At 40.4% G+C, this 20,627-nt stretch overlaps 1 protein-coding gene across 1 annotated transcript in view; it reads left to right on the top strand.

Annotated features, from left to right (window-relative positions):
- Window positions 1-20,627, top strand: part of LOC116400340 (collagen alpha-1(XXI) chain-like) — a 62,250-nt gene that overhangs the window by 18,878 nt on the left and 22,745 nt on the right. The window contains exons 10-22 of the mRNA XM_031878127.1: window positions 567-644; window positions 1,304-1,315; window positions 1,798-1,887; window positions 3,579-3,632; window positions 3,761-3,814; window positions 4,303-4,356; window positions 4,449-4,493; window positions 7,355-7,408; window positions 7,657-7,710; window positions 16,969-16,977; window positions 18,259-18,303; window positions 20,039-20,083; window positions 20,180-20,233. Coding sequence (XP_031733987.1) covers window positions 567-644; window positions 1,304-1,315; window positions 1,798-1,887; window positions 3,579-3,632; window positions 3,761-3,814; window positions 4,303-4,356; window positions 4,449-4,493; window positions 7,355-7,408; window positions 7,657-7,710; window positions 16,969-16,977; window positions 18,259-18,303; window positions 20,039-20,083; window positions 20,180-20,233 — 648 coding nt within the window. The remainder of the gene's footprint in view (window positions 1-566; window positions 645-1,303; window positions 1,316-1,797; window positions 1,888-3,578; window positions 3,633-3,760; window positions 3,815-4,302; window positions 4,357-4,448; window positions 4,494-7,354; window positions 7,409-7,656; window positions 7,711-16,968; window positions 16,978-18,258; window positions 18,304-20,038; window positions 20,084-20,179; window positions 20,234-20,627) is intronic.

Raw genomic sequence — 20,627 nt, 5'->3', positions numbered from 1 at the left:
ACTATAAACCTGAGCCAGCCCTAACTATAAACCTGAGCCAGCCCTAACTATAAGCGTTATCAAAAAGGAAAGTCTGAAGTCAACGCTTAAATGTGGTGAGTGTGTCTGTCCCCCCGGACTGAAACTGGAAGCTGGTTCCACAGAAGAGGAGCTTGATAGCTGAAGGTTCTGGCTCCAATCCTACTTTTTAAGACTCTAGGAACAACAAGTAACCCTGAATTGAGGGAGCGCAGCTCTCTAGTGGAGTAATATGGTACTATAAGCTCCTTAAGATATGATGGTGCCGGACCAATTAGGGCTTCGTAGGTGAGGTGAAGGATTTTAAATTCTATTCTTGATTTTACAGAGAGCCAGTGGAGATAATACAGGAGTAATAAATGAATGAAAACTTGATTCATTTTACTCTTTTATTTATCTTAGCTCATCATTTTATTTTTCAGCGTCTGAAAGCGTTGTGGGTCTTGGCTCATACATTTAGTAATTTCATTAATAATTTTACATTTTACCCAAACAACATTTCCAATTTTCCTTACCACAATTACATTTTTCATTGTCCTTTTATTCAGGTGGAGATTCAGAAGCTGCGTCTGTACTGTGATCCTCATCAGAGTGAGAGAGAAACAGCTTGTGAGATTTACTCTGTGGTAAGATCTCTACTGTCTCCTGTATCCACAACACCCTTATGCTCCGAACTCATCAGATACCAACATATAGAGGCACCTTTCAGCATCTGTGTGCAACATGCTGGGCTAACTCCAATATAAACCCACGTGCAGCATTATTAGACAGTCAAGCAAGATAGTCTACACTGGGAAGGTGGGAGTGATAGCATGTGGTCAAACAAACACAGGACTTTCATCCAGGAGACTGCTGTTTTTGTTCCTCGCCAAACTGAAAGTAAACGTTCACATTTCTATCACGTCAGTCATTAGTCACATGAGTCTATAGTCACGTGACTCTCATGGGTCGTTTGTCACCCACTAGTCATGCGAGTCATTAGTCAGTCGAGTTAATGTTTTTTTTTTGCCTTAACCTAACTTCCTGTGAAGATGGAAGTTTATTTTGAAAAGACACTATGCATATAATGACTGAAAACTGACATGTTGTCCCTGCTAGAGGGATACGTAGAGCGTCATAGTAGGGTCAGTAATTGAGGAGTTGGGAGTGAGAATGTGTTAGTATCCACTGTAATCTCCACTGCAAAGGTCACATTATGTACTTCTGTATACAGCCGCGTGTAAGAGGCCACAATGATGATAATGACCCATTATTTTTTTCTTTTGTCCTCTCTCATGCTACACAGGATGATGAAAGGGTAAGTGGAGTTTCTATCCTGTTCTTTACACACTTTAGAGGTACTGCCTGAAAGTTTTTACCAATGTAGTGCAAATTAGTGACATTGTAGGTAAAAAAAACAAAATAATATGCAGCAGGGGTAGGGGGATAATATCTCACGAAAAACACTCTAATTTTTCGAGAAAAAAACTTAATATAATATATTTTTGAACTCTGCGTCTCAGTGTTTAATGGTACCATGTGATGAGGTTGATCCAACCTTGCCAAGTGAAGCAATGTTTTTCCAAAAACAACAGCGCTATTTTTCTCAGCTTTTTCTTGGCCCTAATACGCCATTGAAGCAAAGGTAATATCACACCTGACTAGATTCTGCATCGTGGAAATTACTGGCAACTTTCACAAGTCACACTGTTGATGTGGTCATGATGTTTTATCTACCTAATGTGGCAGCTTTGAGTATGTTTTGTATTGTAGACATTGTGTGTGTCTGTGTTTCCTCAGTGTCCTCTGAATCGAACAGCCACAGTGGAGGAAGAAGACTGCAACTGTGTAGTTGGACCACAAGGGCAGCGTGGCCTGCCAGGTCCCATGGTAACACACGCTTCATCCTATAAGATTAAGAGGACATTTGATATATGACTTGTCTCTTTCCCTTAGTGCAGTGGTTCTCAAACTGTGGGGCGCGCCCCTCTAGTGGGACGCGGTGGTATTACAGGTGGGGCGCAGGGGGAAATGCAGAATTTTTATTTATTTATTATTTTTTTTTAAGTAATTAATATACATGGCGAAATGTATGGAAGCCCGTTTCCACCACTGTGAGGAAAAATACAGATCCTGTAAGTCATTATAATGAGATACTATCTCAAAATAATGACTTAGCATCTCATAATAATGACTTACTATCTCATAATAATGTTATGTTTATTTTATTTGATATGGACATCACAGTAGCATTAGAATTGTAACATACATTTATGCACAAAGCCCAGATGCACTGTGTTAAGTGTTTGAAGCGAAATGCTAATTTAAAACACCTGTCCACAGGAGGCTTTTTGCCAAATTGTAGTTCTTTTTTGCACAGATATAACTTTATTTGCATTGTTCCAACAAAGTGATGGCACATTTTATTTGTTTTTGTCTGATGGAGTAATCTGGTTTACTTAAAAGTGATTGCAATTTTCTTTATTCTATTATTTGAAAAAGCACAGACAGAGGAGTCACAAAATGTTATTTCAATAAAAGTTCAACATGGACCATTTTGTTACAATTTTGTTGTGGCGGTGGGGCATGAACATTTTTCTTCCTCCAAAGTGGGGCACGACAGAAAAAGTTTGAGAACCACTGCCTTAGTGGTTGTAACACAGCACCCGATCTCCTAACTATGATGTAACGGACTGTACTGATACAACCCCAGCTATTATTACTTTGTTATTATAGCATTAAAAAACAAACTCTAGAAATAGATGGACACAGAATGCACTGCTTGCCAACATACCCATGTTTTCTTGTTTTATTTGTATTGTTGCAATAATACATCTGCTCCTATTGGAGTCAACACTATCTCATTATATCGGAGGTCATTATAACTTCTGGTGGTTATTCACACACTGTTATACAGTGGTATGTACAAACGTATATGGACATTGAGGAGTACGCAACAGGCCCATTGGAAACTAGACAACTCAACTTCTGTCCTCTAATGACATCTAGTTGCAGTGACTCTTAGTATACTTTATGGATGGTTGTTGAAACATGCAGTACTTAAAAAATGGGGGCAGACTTCTAATACTCAGGGGTATCTGCTAAAAATTGGTATCTGCTACAAATCTACGTACCTGGGGCTTAATAGAAAAGCTATTGGGAGCCATCCAGGAGGCATCTTCATCATACTGCTCCACCTCCCACTCCAGCTTCAGTTCCTTCCCTTCCAGAGTGGTGAGGGGAACGTTCCACGTCTCTAGAGGCAGTCTGCGATTCCAGAAGTCAGCACGCCTAGGACCCTGTTTTTGCCTGGTGCCTGGCTCACAATCACCTTGCCCCAATGAGGGGAGGGCCTACAGGGCGGCAGCTCCATGTAGTGTTTTTGGGCTGTGCCTGGCCAAGCCAGCACTAAAAGGACATGTCAGGGAATCACAAGAGTTAATATGGTATACCATCACAGCCAGGCATCCAATAGTTGTTAGGATCATTTTTGTCTGGAACAAAATGTTGGAGAGACTGACATATCATTGCCAGCCTAAAATAATATGCATTTATTAAAGCCTTTGTAATTTCTGTCTCAGGGTTTCCGAGGGGAGAAAGGGAGGGATGGACCACCAGGACCTGATGGTAAGCCTGTAAGTGCTTATCACTTTTTTATTTCATCACATTTGTATTTTTCATCATGTCATACTGCTGTCAACAGTCTTCAAGATACAAGTTGTATGCACATGATACAATCGGCTTATGTTCTAATTCTCACCAGGGTAATGTTGGGAAACCTGGGGAATCCGGCCCTCCTGGATTACCAGGGATGAAGGTAAAAAATAAATTGTGTTACAACAGCTTCAAATCGCCATATGCTTTCTTTAAAATGCATTATCCATCAATCTGTCTTGCTATGCCGACACTATTCAGTTTTATGTCTTTTATTAAAACAAAACAAAACAAAAACGATCTTTATTGGCCGTCATCAATCGGCAATTGGTATTTGTGGCAAAAAAATCTGGGCATGGGTTGAGTTTTATGATCCGTTGCACCCCTAATATGTATCGGCTGGCTGCTAATCCCATATATCTCTCAGGTTATCACAACAACATCTCCAGGTTTTGCCCTGTTCAAAGTTCACTACTTGCATGTGGTCATCGAACTTTCGTTGGCCTTTCATAATGGGGAGGTTATGGAGAAAATACTCTATGGATTTTACAATGGCCTTTTAAAATGTTTGATACCATTTATTCATTTTATTGAATTAGTTCCAGACTTTGATTGCATGCTCTTACCTCCTTTCTTGCCTTGGTTGGGCAGGGTGAAGGTGGCCCAGCAGGACTAAGAGGGGAGCCTGGTCTAAAAGGCATCAAGGTAAATCTTTAAAGAAGCAGTTGTATCAGTGTTGTGGCTTTCCTAATCTGCTGCCAGTACTGATAGTACCTGATTCTGCTGATACTGCCTAGGGAGACCGAGGGGAACCAGGCTTATCAGGAGAACTAGGACCCAAGGTGAGACTCCCTTAATACAATAATGGTTAAGACAGAAACTGAGCAAATATTGACTCAGTGATAACCAGACTAATACATCAACACTTTTTTACTGTAGCCTACTAGTTTTTTGCAAGACACAGCTTTGGTTTGAGGGAGCAGACATCTCTGGCCAGCCCCAGTTGGCCGGGCTACCTAACAGAATCATAAAAACGTGTGTCAGCACAATCATAGTGCTTGGTTAGTTTATTAGTTTATTAACTGGATCCCCATTAGCTGACGCCTTAGTGGCCGCTAATCTTCCTGGGGTCCACAGAAAGGACAAAACGTGATACATACAAAACGTGCAAAACATGACGTGAAACGAACAGTTAAAAATAGTACAATCAGATACATAGTGCAGTCAAAGACTAGGATGTATATTGTCATAACCGACCATATACACACAGTGCATCCATCATTTATACAAAGAAGGATCAGGAGACTACAAAAGCAATGGAAAACGTCAAGTAGTTAATGGCTTAATGGCCTGAGGTGAGCCTTTATTGTTTTTTAAATGACAGATTATTACCTGTATGAGTTATATGAGGAGGTAGGAAGTTCCAAGCAGTAATTGCAAGAAAAATAACTGTACGGTTGAGGAGGTTAGTTCTTGGGGTTGGAGGTATCAAGTGACCTGAGCTAGCATTCCTTGTGTGATGGTTATGTCTGTTACACGTGTATTGTACCTGATTGAAGAAATATTCAGGTGTCTGATTAAATACTCCGTTTCTGAAAAACATGAGAAGGCTATAGTGGAGTTTAATTTCCACTGAGAACCATGACAGACGAGAGTGCATGTATGCTGTATTAGTTCTCATTGAACACTGGAGTGCTAATCTGGCAGCTCGGTTTTGAACCAGTTGTAGTTTATTTATGTCCTTCTTAGTTGCTGCTGACCATATGAATGGACAGTATAGCAGGTGACAAAAGACCAAGGACTGTAACACCTGCCTAACAATAGAGAGTGTTAAATAAGCAAAGCACTTTCTAGTCATAGCTATGCCCCTGGCTACTTGAAGACTCTTACTCCAACATACACAACCCAGTGGCTGTGAGTTGTCTGTTTTTGATAGATCTGGTGATGCTTTTGTCTTACTCATGAATTTGGGGTAGCATTGTAAAGCTTCCTGGATAAGAAACCTTGTCAAATATTGTGCATATTTAGTATATCTTCATGGATTCATAAATATACATTATATACATGTGCAGTATATAAAAGTGGAAATGAACCAGTTCTGGCTACCACACCTAATGTGTCCCCCATATCAGGGGCACTACGCACAGGGACATAGGGACAATTCACTTTCTTTGTCGCACTATTTTTGCCTTGGTCCAATCAATAGGGTCATTTTAACACAGACATACAGAGCATTCATTATGATCATCTTGTTCCAATGATGAAGTGCTTTGTATTCCTGTTTTCTGGCATTACTCCTCGTCTACCAAGTGGTCCTGGAGAAAAAGCATTTCCTGTGTCGCTTCAACTGAGTAACACAATGAGTGATAGATGAACATATGAGGCCAGATTTTCTCTTATAACAAAAAGTATAATGCAGTGGTTTCCTTTTCATCTCATATGATAATTTAATTATATATTAATAATAAGATTTGTATCTAATGTAAAGCACTACCACAGTGGATGTACCAGCTCAGATTGATTCTAACATGGATACTATTTTGGGTTTGCGGTGAGTTTTAGTGTCCTGAGGTCTCATTTGTAAAACAGTGCGTAGGATTCAGACAAAATATTTGTGTGCATACAAATTAAGACATGTGCATATGCCAAATAATATTCAGAATCATGAAAACTAAATTTATAAAAACACCTGCTAAAACTTCATTTCATGTTATATGTTGCAAATCAACTTGGAATTGTCAGCATGCGTAACTGCCTCATATCTCGCCCTCTACGCGCCCACATGGTCAATAATCAATACATACACTTAGTCCTTTAGCAGTGCCTGTGCCATCATGCAGCATTATGCAGTATGTATACGTTTACAGCAATCAGAGTGATTGCTTCACAAGTTGCCAAACTAATTGCCACAATCAGGGTATGCCCCTCCCTGGGATTTCATTTGAAAATGGAAGTTTGATAGGTGACCCAATTCAATCATCAATTGAAGTTGAGGGTGAACTTGGCCTGCATTATGATTAGGCTTGATAATGAGGATATGGAGTGTAATGATTGTGTGAGAGCTGTCACTGGCTGTCGCAGTGGAGACACAGTCGTGTTTACACACAAAAAACATATGAAAACTAAAATCATACATGGTGATATATGAGCAGTATACGACATTATATATATTGAAAACTTCTGACACTCTTTTCTGCAATTGTTTAATGCTAATTGATGTTCTGTTAGATTTCTACAACCCATGATGATAACTTCAACAGCTGCTCACTGCACAGTGTCAGCAGCATACAGTCCACTCTCTGCGGTCTGTTAGGGCTCACTAGCACAAGCTACTGCTGGTTTGAATGTTTGTGATAAAGTGGATCTATAAGTAGCCAGTGATATGAAGTCAAATTAAAAGTGCGAGCTCATAACACTTAATTTCTACATTCTAGCTTCAATTCACCTCCTTAACATATGTCGCCAATTCCCTCCGTCTATCATAATGTGAAAACTTATGTGGTAAAGTTTCCATAAAGTTGCGCACATTCTTTCTTCAAGTTCATTTTTATAGATCACAATTTTTGGCCCCTTTTGTGTATATGCAATAATAAATGAGACCCCTTATGAATTAAAGAATACAAAACAATGACTACTGATTAGATAAACAAATTGAATATATTGAATATCAGTACCAAATGTCATCACATTTCCTTTTATACAGGGTCTTGCTGGCGAGAGAGGTGAGCAAGGACCTCCAGGAGAATCTGGACCAACAGTAAGATCCAGCTCTCATTAAATGTTCTGTAATTAACATTCTGAAAATGAATTTAGCAGCAAACAACTATTTGCTGTGTAAAGATATAAGTAATGTCCACCTCAGCTGAGAATGAAGTCGCTCTCCTTCTGTGTGTGTGTTGTTATCCGAGCTTCTCCTTTGTTTACATAGATGATTACAGTAATGGTGTTGAATTTGGCTGCCGCTGCTCCAGTTTTCCTCTCAGAGTGTGTTTATCGTCCAACCAGGGGGAGCCAGGATTACCAGGCACTGCTGGACTGATTGGGACACCAGGACCAAAGGTCATGTAGTGACAACATATGTGGAAATACAGACATTACACTCATTGATAGTTAAACATTTAATTCCAAAACCTTAGGGAGTAATACTGTATGCTGCTACAGGCTCTTTGGGGAAAACCTTCCCCCAGATGTTGGCACCTGGCTGCAGGGATTTTCAGCCAAAAGAGCATTTGTGAGGTCTCACAGTGAGGTTTTGGTGATAACAGCTAAAGTTGGAAGACAGAGGTGGAAGTCATTTTTCACCTCCCACTGCTCGCATAAATGTGACTGCTGGACTGTTTATGAACATTATATTTGCACAGAACAGCTAGTCAAATAACTGGACAGATGTTTGATGTCTTGTGTGTGATGGGAATAATGGGTGAGTGAGAGAAGTTGAACGAGGCAGGGTGGTAATATGTGTATGTGTACATTTCTGAGGTAGATTTATAGAGTTAGAACATTTTCAACTTGTGTGGACATGTCTGCCTTGAGCGAGTTTGCTTATTGTGCTACTTGCATCTTTCTATTGACTCTTTAAGAAAGACTGTCTGCACTGTTATTGGCAAGTGATCAGACTGGATTTTTCTGTATAGATATCACCAACCTATCTGATGAGTTGCCATTGTAATGATATAAGCTGATGACGCAGCTTTGCAACATGAAGGCATTGCCCCCTCTTGCTGTCGTGGAGGCTGGGATACCTTGCGATGTTGTGGGGAAGCAGCAGAAAGGGAAAGAGTGAAAGTGCCAGCAGACAATTTATTTCAGTGTCTGACCACGGCTGTTTGTCTCCTTTGCTGTCTTCCATAGCGCTCTGCCAGCAGCATGGACTCTGCTCAGCACTTCCACACTTTGAAATCTAATTTGAGCATTGATAGCATCTGGACTGACAGGCATCTGTAGAAATCTGATTGGAATAGCGTTTCAAACCACCTCCAAATGTGGTTTGGATCTAATTTGCAAATTAGTGGTTTACTGCCCAAACTTACTAAAATCAAGTCAAACAATAACTCGGAAAAAACTCTCCACTTCTGTCAGTTAATTAAATTTACACCAGTGCAGGTGTACACGCCACATTCATAGTGTATATGGGATGTCTGCTTGATGTAACAGGAAAAGAGCAAGTGGCTACATGAAAGAGCGCATGCACACATCTGCAAGCATGTGAGCATGCCCACCAGCTACAAGTGTGCAATGCTATTTAGAGTTTTCTCTGAAGTCCTTTGAGTGTTCCACCAGTTTGACTCGCAGCCAGCCAGCTCAGTAATTTGGACTGTTTCGGTTATCAAAATAAACTTCTTTCTCCCACATATCTGCTCTACTCCAACTGGAGGGTGGTGGTACTCAGGGAGCTGGAAAAACACACAGCTGGTGCCCATGTGTGGATGGGGTGGGAGTGTGTGTGTGTGTGTGGGGGGGGTAATAACTGAGTCTGGGAAACATTAGGCAGATAACCGTTGTGGCCAGTGTATTCTGCGTTTACCCATTCAACCACTCCTAAGATTTACTCAGCATTTTCTAAATACATTTTGGGGGAAACCAAATGGCGTCCATATTATTTTGTCTTTTTAAAATCAACATATCTACAAAGCTTTAGTTTGAACATGTCTGCAGAATGTTCACTCTTTATGTTTGACTTGTTTTTTCTCTCCTTACAATACCAACTACCTGATACATGGGGTGACTGTGGCTCAGTGAACAGGTCGTCCTTCAATCAGAGGATCGGTGGTTTGATCCCCGGCTCCTCTAGTCCATGTGTCTTTGGGCAAGACACTGCTCACGTAGGCTGTTCCTGTGGTGTGTGAATGTTGTTTAAATGTTAGATAGTGTGATGGGCAGGTGGCACCCTTGATGGTAGCTCCTGTCATCAGAGTATGAATAGGTGTAAATGCGTGAATGACGATATGTAGCGTTAAAGCATTCCGAGTGGTCAGAAAACTAGAGAACGCTATACAAGTACAGTCCATTTATAATGGTATTGAAGATCCTCAATCTCACACCCTTACCTATTGTTGCTCTAAATGAACATAATACCTTCTGCTTAAATACATGGCGGGTAGAACTCTCCCTCCCAGTATAATTAAAAGTGGCTGTTGGCATGTCTGTAGGAGGGTTGTGTACATAGGGTGTGATGTGGAAAGGTCAGGGACACAGGAGACGGTGGAGCGTAGGGCTGGTAGTCCACAAGCAGATCCTGACTGTCTCTCTGTGTCTTTGCTGGTTAAGTTTGAACAGCAACTAGAAGCACATGTATGACCCTTTGAGAGAGTTACTGTGGGGGAACTACAGGAGGCTCTCAGGTGTGTGTGTGTGTGTCAGTATATAGCCATAGTCCTGTTGTTTATCATTGTTAAGAAAAAAACATCTGGCTCTTTAGCTGCTAAATACTCCACCATGTTCACCAGCTAATCTCCAACTTTATCCGTTTGCTGCTTGGTGGTTAGTGTATAGTCTGTCTCCTCAGCTTCATCAGAGTTTTTTTCACTGAAAACAGGTGCCTGCTGCTGCGTGGAACAGCACTCATGAGATAAGAGTGAACCAAAGAAATAAAGTTGTAGGCCGTAAAAACCCAAACAGTGCGCTGAAAGACGCTAAATCTATAGAGCTGAAGGGGAACTGTAAAGCCTGTGATAATTCTCCTTGGGTCTGTCCTCATTACCAACCCTGTCTCCTAAAAATGACATCCCCATAGACCTGAGCTGTATACTCAATTACGTTTAGAGGGAAACATTTTCTCACAGAACAGAAAACAGGGGATGGGCCCAAATGAGGACAAATACAGGGAGCAGAACTTTCAATACAAAACCTACATGCCAGTGGAGTCCAAAAATGATGAGCTGAAAACCCAAAGACCAGAAACTGGCAAAATGACAAACGAAAGAGGATCAGGACAACTGCACAACGGACACATATAGGAACATAGCAGAGGAACCAACAACCAGCAGACAAGAGACAGGACTCTAAATACACAAGAAACTAATCAGACAAGACACAGGTGGGCAGACACAAGGGCAGCCTGAACGCTGATTGAAGAGCAATGCTGATGAGACTAATACAACACAGGTGATCACAGAAAGAAGGATGGAAAACTACAGTAAACTAAACAAGAACAGCCTGCTCATGCCTTCTTTGACCAAACTGGACAGTTATGAATCACTGAAGCAAACATGAAGTATTTTGGGTGCACATGTTAGCTTTTCTCTAATATTTATTGAAGACATGTACATTTATTTTGGAGAAGTGTGGATATAAATACACCACATAAATACACCACAGGTGAGCTGAGAGCGTCACAGGTCTAACAAGGTTTCAATTCAGCTCCAACACAAGAAACCAGTTGAGCTGAGTCGTTAAGTCTTTCTGAAGTCACAGTGAGGCCAATTTGAAGTATTTCAGGCAGAAGCTCAACATCACTGGGCTCGATCAAAGCAACATGCTGAACATGTAGCTCCAATAAAAGACTTCCACAGCTGTGTGAGTGAATGTGAGTGTTTGTCAGGTCCTTCTGTTGACTGGTGGAGATCTGGCTCAGCAATGGAAAGGATTTATTTGACGGCTCTTTTGTAGAAACAATCAGGTCCTTAAGCTTCAACTTCAAGTACTATCATGGTCTTTCTCATGGATTGGAGCTGCACACGACTTTGACGACAGACGACTTGTTGTCACATGGCTGAAGTTTCACACTTAGGTCACCTGACAACGAGTGGTCATATGAGCAGGCCCAGGAAGTGCTTTACCTACCGTGCTCTGATATAGTTGACTGTTTTGAAAAGATCTTGGGGTCGATTGGCAGTCCAGTGTGACGCTAAAAGCCTGACTTTTCTTAATTACTTCACAACCATGACGTCGACATGCGGCTACAAAACCTTCCTGCCACAGACAAGGGTACAAAAATGGTGATATGTATTTAGGGGTGAGACTGTGGCTAAGTGGATAGCAGGGCTGTCTTGCTCCGGCTCTGCTAGTTGCATGTCGATGTGTCCTTGACCAAGACACTTAACCCCAAAATTGCTCCTGTAGCTGTGCCTACGGTGTAGAAATGTGATAGAATCTGAATTGTAAGTCGCTTTGGATAAAAGCGTCTGCTAAAATGACTGTAATGTAATGTATTTTGTTGGCTTGAAATTACTTACATTTCAGTAGGGATTGTTCAAAAATCGAAAATCCACCATTTGTAATTTTATACCAGGAATACTGTGAACATGACCTCAGTGTCCACCGCCTGGATTTTCTTCACCATGACATCGATGAAGCCTCACATCAGGGCCAGGGAACACTGAGGTCATGTCCTCTGTATTGTTTCTGGGAGGCTAGATATTTTGATGACCTGATGAGGAGTTTACATTCTACAACTACCACATGGAGGATTTGTTTCAAGGATGATTCTTCAAAACAGCATTTAGACCACCGTGCAGCATTAAGCCAGTTACCATAGAACTGACAGGGAGAGAACACCCAATCACAGTGAAGTAGTAAAAAAAAAGATCCAGATGTTATCTGCTCACAATGTGGTCTCCGCCTGAGGATACAGCTTCCATTGACTGCAAATAATTTCTGTCCACCCAGCCATGACAGCTCCATTGAATGTTAATGAGCCCTTAGCTTAGATATACTCTATAAGCCTTAAGGCTGTCAGCATGCTCTTTAATCACACACTCCCGTAAAACTGCTCTCTTTCATCAGCATCAACTTTCAATTTCACTGTTGGATTTGATGTTTCTCACTCAAGTCAAACAAGTTAAAAATGATCATCTTTGGGGTTGGTGTCGGTCTCTTATTATCAGGCACCGAGTTTCCTACATCCAAATTTATTTTGACATGTCACAGAGAGATAAAAATATCACACATTCCTTCCCTATAATTACCAGCACTATAACTGTTACCTGTAAGAAGACATTTGATAAGATGTTTTTGTCTTCAAATGGGATTTTTTTACAAATCAGAGGGAAGCTACTGGGTTTATTTTTAACTCCTATGCTTGCAATTTAGTAGTAAGTTCAGAGACCTCCTAAATACATATGGAAGTTACAGCTTCTCCAGCCTGCAGGCTATCACACCTCATCAGTTCTTCAACACAAGTACCGATGTACAGAGCCCCCCCCACTCCTCCGGGGGTCACCGAGTTAAAGGCGTAATACCGATGTGGTAAACACATTAATACATTGAATGCTCACTTATGCAACAGATGAGATATTATACATTTATATATATATATATATATATATATATATATATATATAACAGATATTGCTTCGGAAGCACAGAGCTCTGGGTCAATATGCTTTTCTTTTTAACCTTTTAGACTTCAAATCTGTCTGTTTGACTCTCAGAATAAGAGCAGGATATTTTATTTAACAGTTTAAAAATATTATTTGGTATTCAGCTGTTGCAAATTATAGTACAGATTGACTGGAATAATAAGTACCAAAATGTTTGGAATCTTGGCAGACAGACATTAACATGAGATGTTCAAAGGTTTGTATAAGAAGCTTTATTTCAGACGAGGCGCTACACAAACAGTGAATGGGAGATTGGCTGGTTGTGCATTTGATCATCTTAATTAAATAACTACAACTTGTGAATATGAAAGGAGCAGCTACATTTGTTGAGTGCTTTGTTTCCAAACTTTCTAAATGGGCATTTGCCAACTTTGCTTTATATGTTATCATTATTGTGATCATTATTGCAACAAAGCAAGCCTTGATATTACTATGAAACTATACTATATATAAACTACAATATGTGAAAATCCGGCTGTGAGTTCTTTGTATACATAGCATTTGAGCCTTGAGGATGTTTGTTGCATTCGAGGTTTTTAGTTTTGCATTTGTATTTGTAAAAAATATTTTTATAAATCAAGATGAAAAGTGGGAGGTTGAGTTTAGTTAGTTGGGGTGAATGTGTTGATTTCCACAAGAAGCTTGGACGGATGGAAGAAGTAACTGAATAAACATCCAAACCATTTAAAGCCGCATTGACTTCTCTACATAAGTCTCCTTCTTATCTATTAAACGTGAACACACACATCTTGTCCTGCACCTTAGTTTGTTGAATTAGCGACCAAACAAACAGAGGCAAATTGCACTGCTAACGTTAGCCAATTAGCTGCGCAGCTGCAGCACATTAAACAGGATGTAAACATACCTGCACATTTCACTTGGGCCTGCTTGGTTGCTGATATGGTCCTTACTCTACACTACCACTGGCTACATCCCCAGTTGGTGTACTATGTCTCTCATTCCTCTCCTGGGGCTCAGCCTGCCAGCTGCTGTCCATTTAACAAAGACAGGGACATGAGCCTCAGGCAGCTAAAACGAAAAGGTGCATATGTGATAGTTCCCCACATAACTTTTTTCTTTTTTTTACTAATAAAGAAATAATGATACATTTAAAAATCACGTTGACATTATTTTTCACTACAAAACTAAATGTGACTTCACTTTGACTTAAAAGTGCTCTTAAAGTGCTCTAACTGTCAGTCACCTAACATTGTATCTGATCAAAGTAAACATTTACTTTAAGACCCTTGGATTCCCCCAAAAAATATCCATTTTGAGAACAATACATTAAACTGACAACATGTAATAAATGTACCATCACTCATATTTAATAAGGTGATTAATGATGGCGATATTGGAGCTGCTGTTTTACTCGTGTAAAAGTGAGGCACATATGGAACATTCCTTGACATGTACTGAACCCCCACCCCTAAACAAACACACAGGATGTGCTATTTATAATGACAGAGTGCACAGACATGCCGTCTGTGGTAGTGACATAATTTGAGGTTAGAATTAATCAGCCTGGCTGCCAGTCTTCTTTTTTCCCTCTGTTGTCTGTTATGGAGGGTGGACAGTTGGTCCTGTAGTAGCTGGCAGTTTTTTTTTGAAGGTTCTATATAGGAGAGTGAAGGAGCATGGTGCAACAAGGGGTGACAAATATTTGGTCTATAAAGTCTGCTGAAATGAGCTTTGAATATTAATTTCAGTCGGAGACTACTAGTACTAGGACACGCTTTCAACAGTTTTTAGAGGGACTCGTTCTTTGGTGGAAAGTGGTAATTTGACACACTTGAGCGAACCAAACCTTTAACTTTCCAGGACATGTTGAAATGGTTGTGTTTGTCCTAAATATGATTTGCTGGTTAGACAGTGCATTGTCAGCAACAAAAGGTTTGAGACCAAAGATTTGAGATACACGGCCGATAATCATCCCCCTGGATGTATTCTTGTGAGATACCCAAACTACATCAACTGGATCATTTCTCTCTCTGTCTTCTTGTTTCCTTTCTGTCAGCACTATTTCTGCTAACACTGACAAATTGGCCTATCGATCTCCTCTTCTTCCAACTCTCAATCGTGAACAAGCGTCTGACACACTCGAACTCTCTCACTTGAGGCAGCAACTGAGCAGTAGACACTGTTTAGTTTGATCCCGTTTTAAAAGGATGTTGTCAGACATGGACTTTTGTTGTTGTATTGTTCTGCTAACTGTCTTTATATTTTATTGACTTTTCTTTTTGATCCCCAACCAGGATTCATTCAAGTGTAGTTAATCTCAGAGACGTCTAGCCGTCACAGTCTCTTCAGCCTTTAACAGTATGTGGCATGGTGAAGTAGCAGCATAGTCTGCTCACAGGTTAGTCTGGTCTCTGTGCACTTGTCTATTTTCTCTTGTTCTAGTCATCCAAAAATGTATGTCATCTTGTCATTTATTGGGCCGTGGTGGGCGTCTTGGCTGTGTAATTATGAGGTCTGTTGCTCTTATGGGTTCATGCGCGTATAGTGCGGCGAGAAAACAGACACAGTGGAGAGCTAATTCAGTTGTTTCCTCACTGCCAACATGCAGAGCTCTGCACTTAAAATATATGCTGGTGGGTCTGGTAACGTCTGTGTCTGCAGAGAATGAATTCAAAAAACTGCCTTGATCCTCATGGTGACATACTTAAAGCCCTGCAGAGACCTGAACCAGGACTATAGTTAGACCATAGATAAAATCCAGGTTAAGAGGAAGATCAGGTTCAACGAGATCTGGTCCAAAGGGGTAAACGGCAAGAGCCAGTTAACTGCAATCACCTCACCGGATTTTGTTTTAGATGAACCAATTAACAGACATTATCATAGATTATAGGTTGCCGTGTTAGAGGGTGTGACAACACAAGGCTCTGTCCGTCATGACGCTCTCCCAGTCTAGAAGTTCTGTGGAGAGTTTCCCTCAGGTGAAACGTACTGCTGTGTGGGACATGCAGAGCTTCATATGTGAATATACATAAATATTTATATATTCAATTCGCATTTCTTGACATTTTGAAGATCTGATGGTCGTCATGTTTTCTTTATTGTCAACAAATCCCATGCGCCGTCTTAAACAGCAATAATGTATCCTACTAACAAGCATTATGTGTGTATCCAGAGCATGATACATATTCTTCCTCTGTGTTATTGACCCACACTGTTTCAGTGTACCATGAACATACACACTGTCATTTATTTGAAATCTTTCCCACATAAACCATCCTGCTGCCACAGATATTCTCCGAAGCCCAAAATGAGTAGTAACCCACCTTTGAAAATAGTCCCCCAACACTGTTTTTTCCTGTTGGAGTAACGTTTGCTAAAAACGACATTGTCCATTTTTTGGGGGGTAAATTATTAATCTTTTTCTTTCGTAAAAGTATATATTTACGATCCATTTATAAAAGACTTATGCCTTCAGAAGGAACCAGTAGCTTGGGGGTTAGGCCACAGACAAAGTAGAGTAGTAGAAAAATAACACATTGTCCGTTCTGTTTTTTTCTCAGCAATCAATAAATCAAATGCTTTCAAAAAAAAGAAAAAAATCCAGTATGACTGTAATAAGCCTGTAACTATTGAATGGCCTACCTGTCTACCTGTGCTGTGCACTCATTGCGTGTCGTCAATGGAGTCTTCCACAAGGTGCTAGCTTGAGAGCTGTGTAACAACAGCTATGTTCATTGTTTACGTTCATTTTGATAATTTATGGGGAACACCATTGGAGGGAGGCCTGAAGGGACGGGCTGTCAGTGTTGCTGACTTGGCAAAATTCTCACTAGATTTAGCCACTTTTGGAGCTAGTGCTGCAAGTTGACAAGAGTTGGCACACTGGATTGGGTTTTTGGTTTGGATCATTTGAAAATCTGGCATACTCTTGCTGGTTTCACCAATGTTACCGACTCCTTTGATTGATGGCTGAAAAATGTTGTCAACTAAAGATGTTTTTTATGACGCTTTTTGATGCCACGAAAGCCAGAGAAAGGGAGAAGTGGTGTGTATGTTAGGACACTACAACACCAAGTTTGATATATGCATGTGACTTAACAAATAAATGGCTTGCAGTACCAGAATATATTTTACAGCTTGTTTCACATGTTCATTGCCAGTGGCGGTGTGTTAGCATGGTACACACTGGAACATGTTCACATACAGCTTGAGTCCCACTATATTCAAACAGGAGGGGTTTGAGAGGGAAACCAAGAAGTGGTTTTGGTGTGTTGAGGACGGTTAAAACTTTATTCGCATGCTGTGTTGTGGCTAAAAATGGGTTTGTTTGCTGCTGTTCATTTCTGTTTTAACGAGCTCCCGCCTTGCAAGATCTCCACACCACAGAATTCGCCTGGTGTTTGTGCGTCACTATCACTGCTACTGATAAACTCACAACACGCCATATTCAAACAATTCCCTAAGATGCAAGTAGCATGGATTAACCACTTTCCCCTGTGGGTAACTTGATACAAGAGGGAAGTTTTACAGACAAGCAAAAGTAGCACATTAATGTGCATGAATCTAAACCACTGCAATCCCACTCCGTATATGTTTGCATAGTGTACTCTGCTTTTAGCAATAGAAAGGACAACTTCATTGTTAAGTTTTTACTTAAAAATGTGTCCGTCTTTGTTGAGCAATTCATCCCCGGCTCCGCTAGTCCCATGTCGATGTGTCCTTGAGCAAGACACTTAACCCCAAAATGCTCCCATAGCTGTTCCTATGGTGTGTGAATGTGATAGAATCTGATGGGCAGGTGTCACTTAGCCCCAGCCATCAGTGTGTGAATGGGTGTGAATGGGTGATTGATGACATGTAGTGTGAAAGCGCTTTGAGTGGTCGGAAAGACTAGAAAAGCGCAATATCTGTGCAGAAAGCAATAAATTGCAGAGTAATGTTTATATGTATAGTGGTATATATAAAAATGAGAATATGCTGAGACATATACAGCATGAACAGTATGAACAGCATGAAAAGTGTGTAATAAATGGACTAAAATATATACGTATGAACATGTTACAGTAGGCAGTTGTGTGCAGAGTGTAAATAGAAGTAATGATGGCATAGATATGATACAAGGTGGTATAAATATAAATAATGAATACATATGAGAGTGTACACAGTACAAGTATGCATATGATATAAGTACATGTAGGTGAATCATATTTAATATGTTTTTCTTTTAATCATATTCTCTACTCTACAAGACTCTTGCTATCCTGTTGAACTCGTCACCAAACCCCTCGTAAGGTGAAACATACTGACATGTCTGTTGTGTCTTCAGGGAGTGAAGGGAGTCAGTGGTGCTGCCGGAGCTCAAGGCGCCCCGGTGAGTTGATTCTGTTTTTATGACAGAATGCTGATTTTAAAATGTATACAGATGATATCTGTCAACTGTTGAAGGGTTCAGTTATTTGATAGTGAAGTTAAAACATCACTCTGTGATGAATCTGCAGCAATTACAAGTCAGAGAAAAAGGATAAAGATCAATGCATTAATACCGGTTCTTAGAGCATAATTCACAAAGTTACAGCTGCTGATGAATGCAGAGACAGCTTACAAAACATAATTCCTGTTCACTCAGCATTCTGTACATATAACAAGCTACTGGTTTTTAAATGCTCCCATCAAGGACAAACATGAGAGCTCAGATTCATTGGCGCTTTTACACATTGCTGCGTGTGCTAGTAAACTCACTGCCCACCCACACACACAAACACACACATACACACTGCAAATACACACACTGAAAATACACAAGTGCACACACGAGGACACAGAATGGACAAAGCTGTCCTAAGCCTTTGTGTCTGCACACGGTCCATGAGCGGTCAGGCTCCATTAATGCCGGAGTGGGGAGTTTAATTTTTGCCGTCATTGGGCAAATATTCCATAATGACCTTTCAGCATATTGTAATTCAATTGGTCTGAGAGAAAACTAGACCTCTGCACCTTTTCTTAACTCTGTTTTCAGGCTTTAACAAATCTAGCCAGTGACAGGAGACCTTGGCCAATTATCAGGTATTTTCAGAGAGCAGATGCAATGCAATTGGTTCTACAAAAGGAGATGCCAATGCATGTCCCTCAACAATATCCGGCAAAAAAAACCAACTAAACCTGATTGAAAATAATATTTGAACTTATTTCCATAGAACAAACAAAATATGTATCTGAATATCCTTTGATGTTTGTTAAAAAACATATTTATCATAACTGTTGAAGGCCATGACAGGCCAATTGGAAATGCCATCATATTAAAGGGGCTGCACAACTATTTCAAATGTCAAAGTCAATTTTAACTGTTGGCTGTGTTAAGAACACTTTTACATCTCGTGTCTGCAAGGGTCAGATCTCATCACTGTCACACCCCACAACCACATACTCACTCTTATAGGAGGCAGTGTGTAAAGCACACATACATATATGCACAAGAAAACCACATACACACGGGTCTGTTTCTCCTGTCTCTTCTAATTACACAACCTTGAGTACTAATGTCCAGACACCCAGTGTGTCTGGATGTAGGTTACACAAACTGTGTGAAATGCAGTGGACACCCATGTTAACATGTGCATGTGTTAACAAGCAGACCTCTGTATGTCCACAGTAGCAGACAGCATTGCGTGCGGAGCAACTCCACACTGCATCCAAAACCAAACCCTCCCTTCCTAATCAAGCTGGTGTTTAGATGGAATGCTGGAAACAAAAAACTGTAAATGCAGGTTTTATGATTGTAAATATTTTTACTATACTACATCTTCCTGCTTGTTATTGCCTTGTAACAGAGGCTGCATTAAACTGTCTTTGTGTTCTTTCAGGGTGTTTGATTGTCACACAAACGTAGACACAAACAAGCAAACAATTCTTACATGTATGTAGTCACAGAAGTATCCCCGAATAAAGGATGATGAGCAAAGCTGAACATATCTAACATGAACACACATGGTTACAACTGAAAGTTTATATCCAGATTATTAACAATGAAGATAAAATACATCCACTGGGTTGAAAACATGAGGTGACATCATGTAATCTTTACAAACCCATCACTGTGTCATCCACAGGGTGTCCAAGGACCTCCTGGCGAAGTGGGCCTAAAGGGACCTCAGGTAGAGTGTGACCTGAAAATGACTCGTCAGAATCTTTGGTGTCTTGAAGCCCTTTCCACAGTTGTTGTTTTCTCTTTATCTTGAATGCTTTTTTAGGGAGAGGGAGGCTTGCCTGGGCCACGAGGACTACCTGGAATAGACGGGACACTGGTTAGTATAACATCATCACTCTTTCAGTTTTCTTCATCAGGCTGCAATGATTCAGTGATGTTTCCCAATATTGACACCTCATTTGTTTTTAGCAAAAACAATTGCTGCAGGAATCACATGTTGTGTTGCTGCACCAGAGAATTCTGCTAGTTTGTCGGGCAACATATTCTCAGTTCCAGCTTGCAGAATACCGCCACTTTGTCAGTGGTCCACGCTCTAGGTACTCCTCTAGTGTCAGTGTTCGCTCGTTGTATGCATACAGTCTGTCAAAATAAATTTGCAGTGTAGGTTTATGTAGTTTTTAGGTTTATGGAAGTTACATGACAAATCTATGGCAAAATAAGTCACCAATGACTTGTTTCACAGGAGACACAAACACCTGGGTGAAAGTCCT

This window comes from Anarrhichthys ocellatus, unplaced genomic scaffold (assembly GCF_004355925.1).
Source record: "Anarrhichthys ocellatus isolate YVR2014 unplaced genomic scaffold, GSC_Weel_1.0 scaffold163, whole genome shotgun sequence".
In the NCBI taxonomy this organism is placed as follows: domain Eukaryota; kingdom Metazoa; phylum Chordata; class Actinopteri; order Perciformes; family Anarhichadidae; genus Anarrhichthys; species Anarrhichthys ocellatus.
The sequence above is the reverse complement of the archived record's forward strand: the minus strand, read 5'-3'. Positions and strand labels throughout refer to the sequence as shown.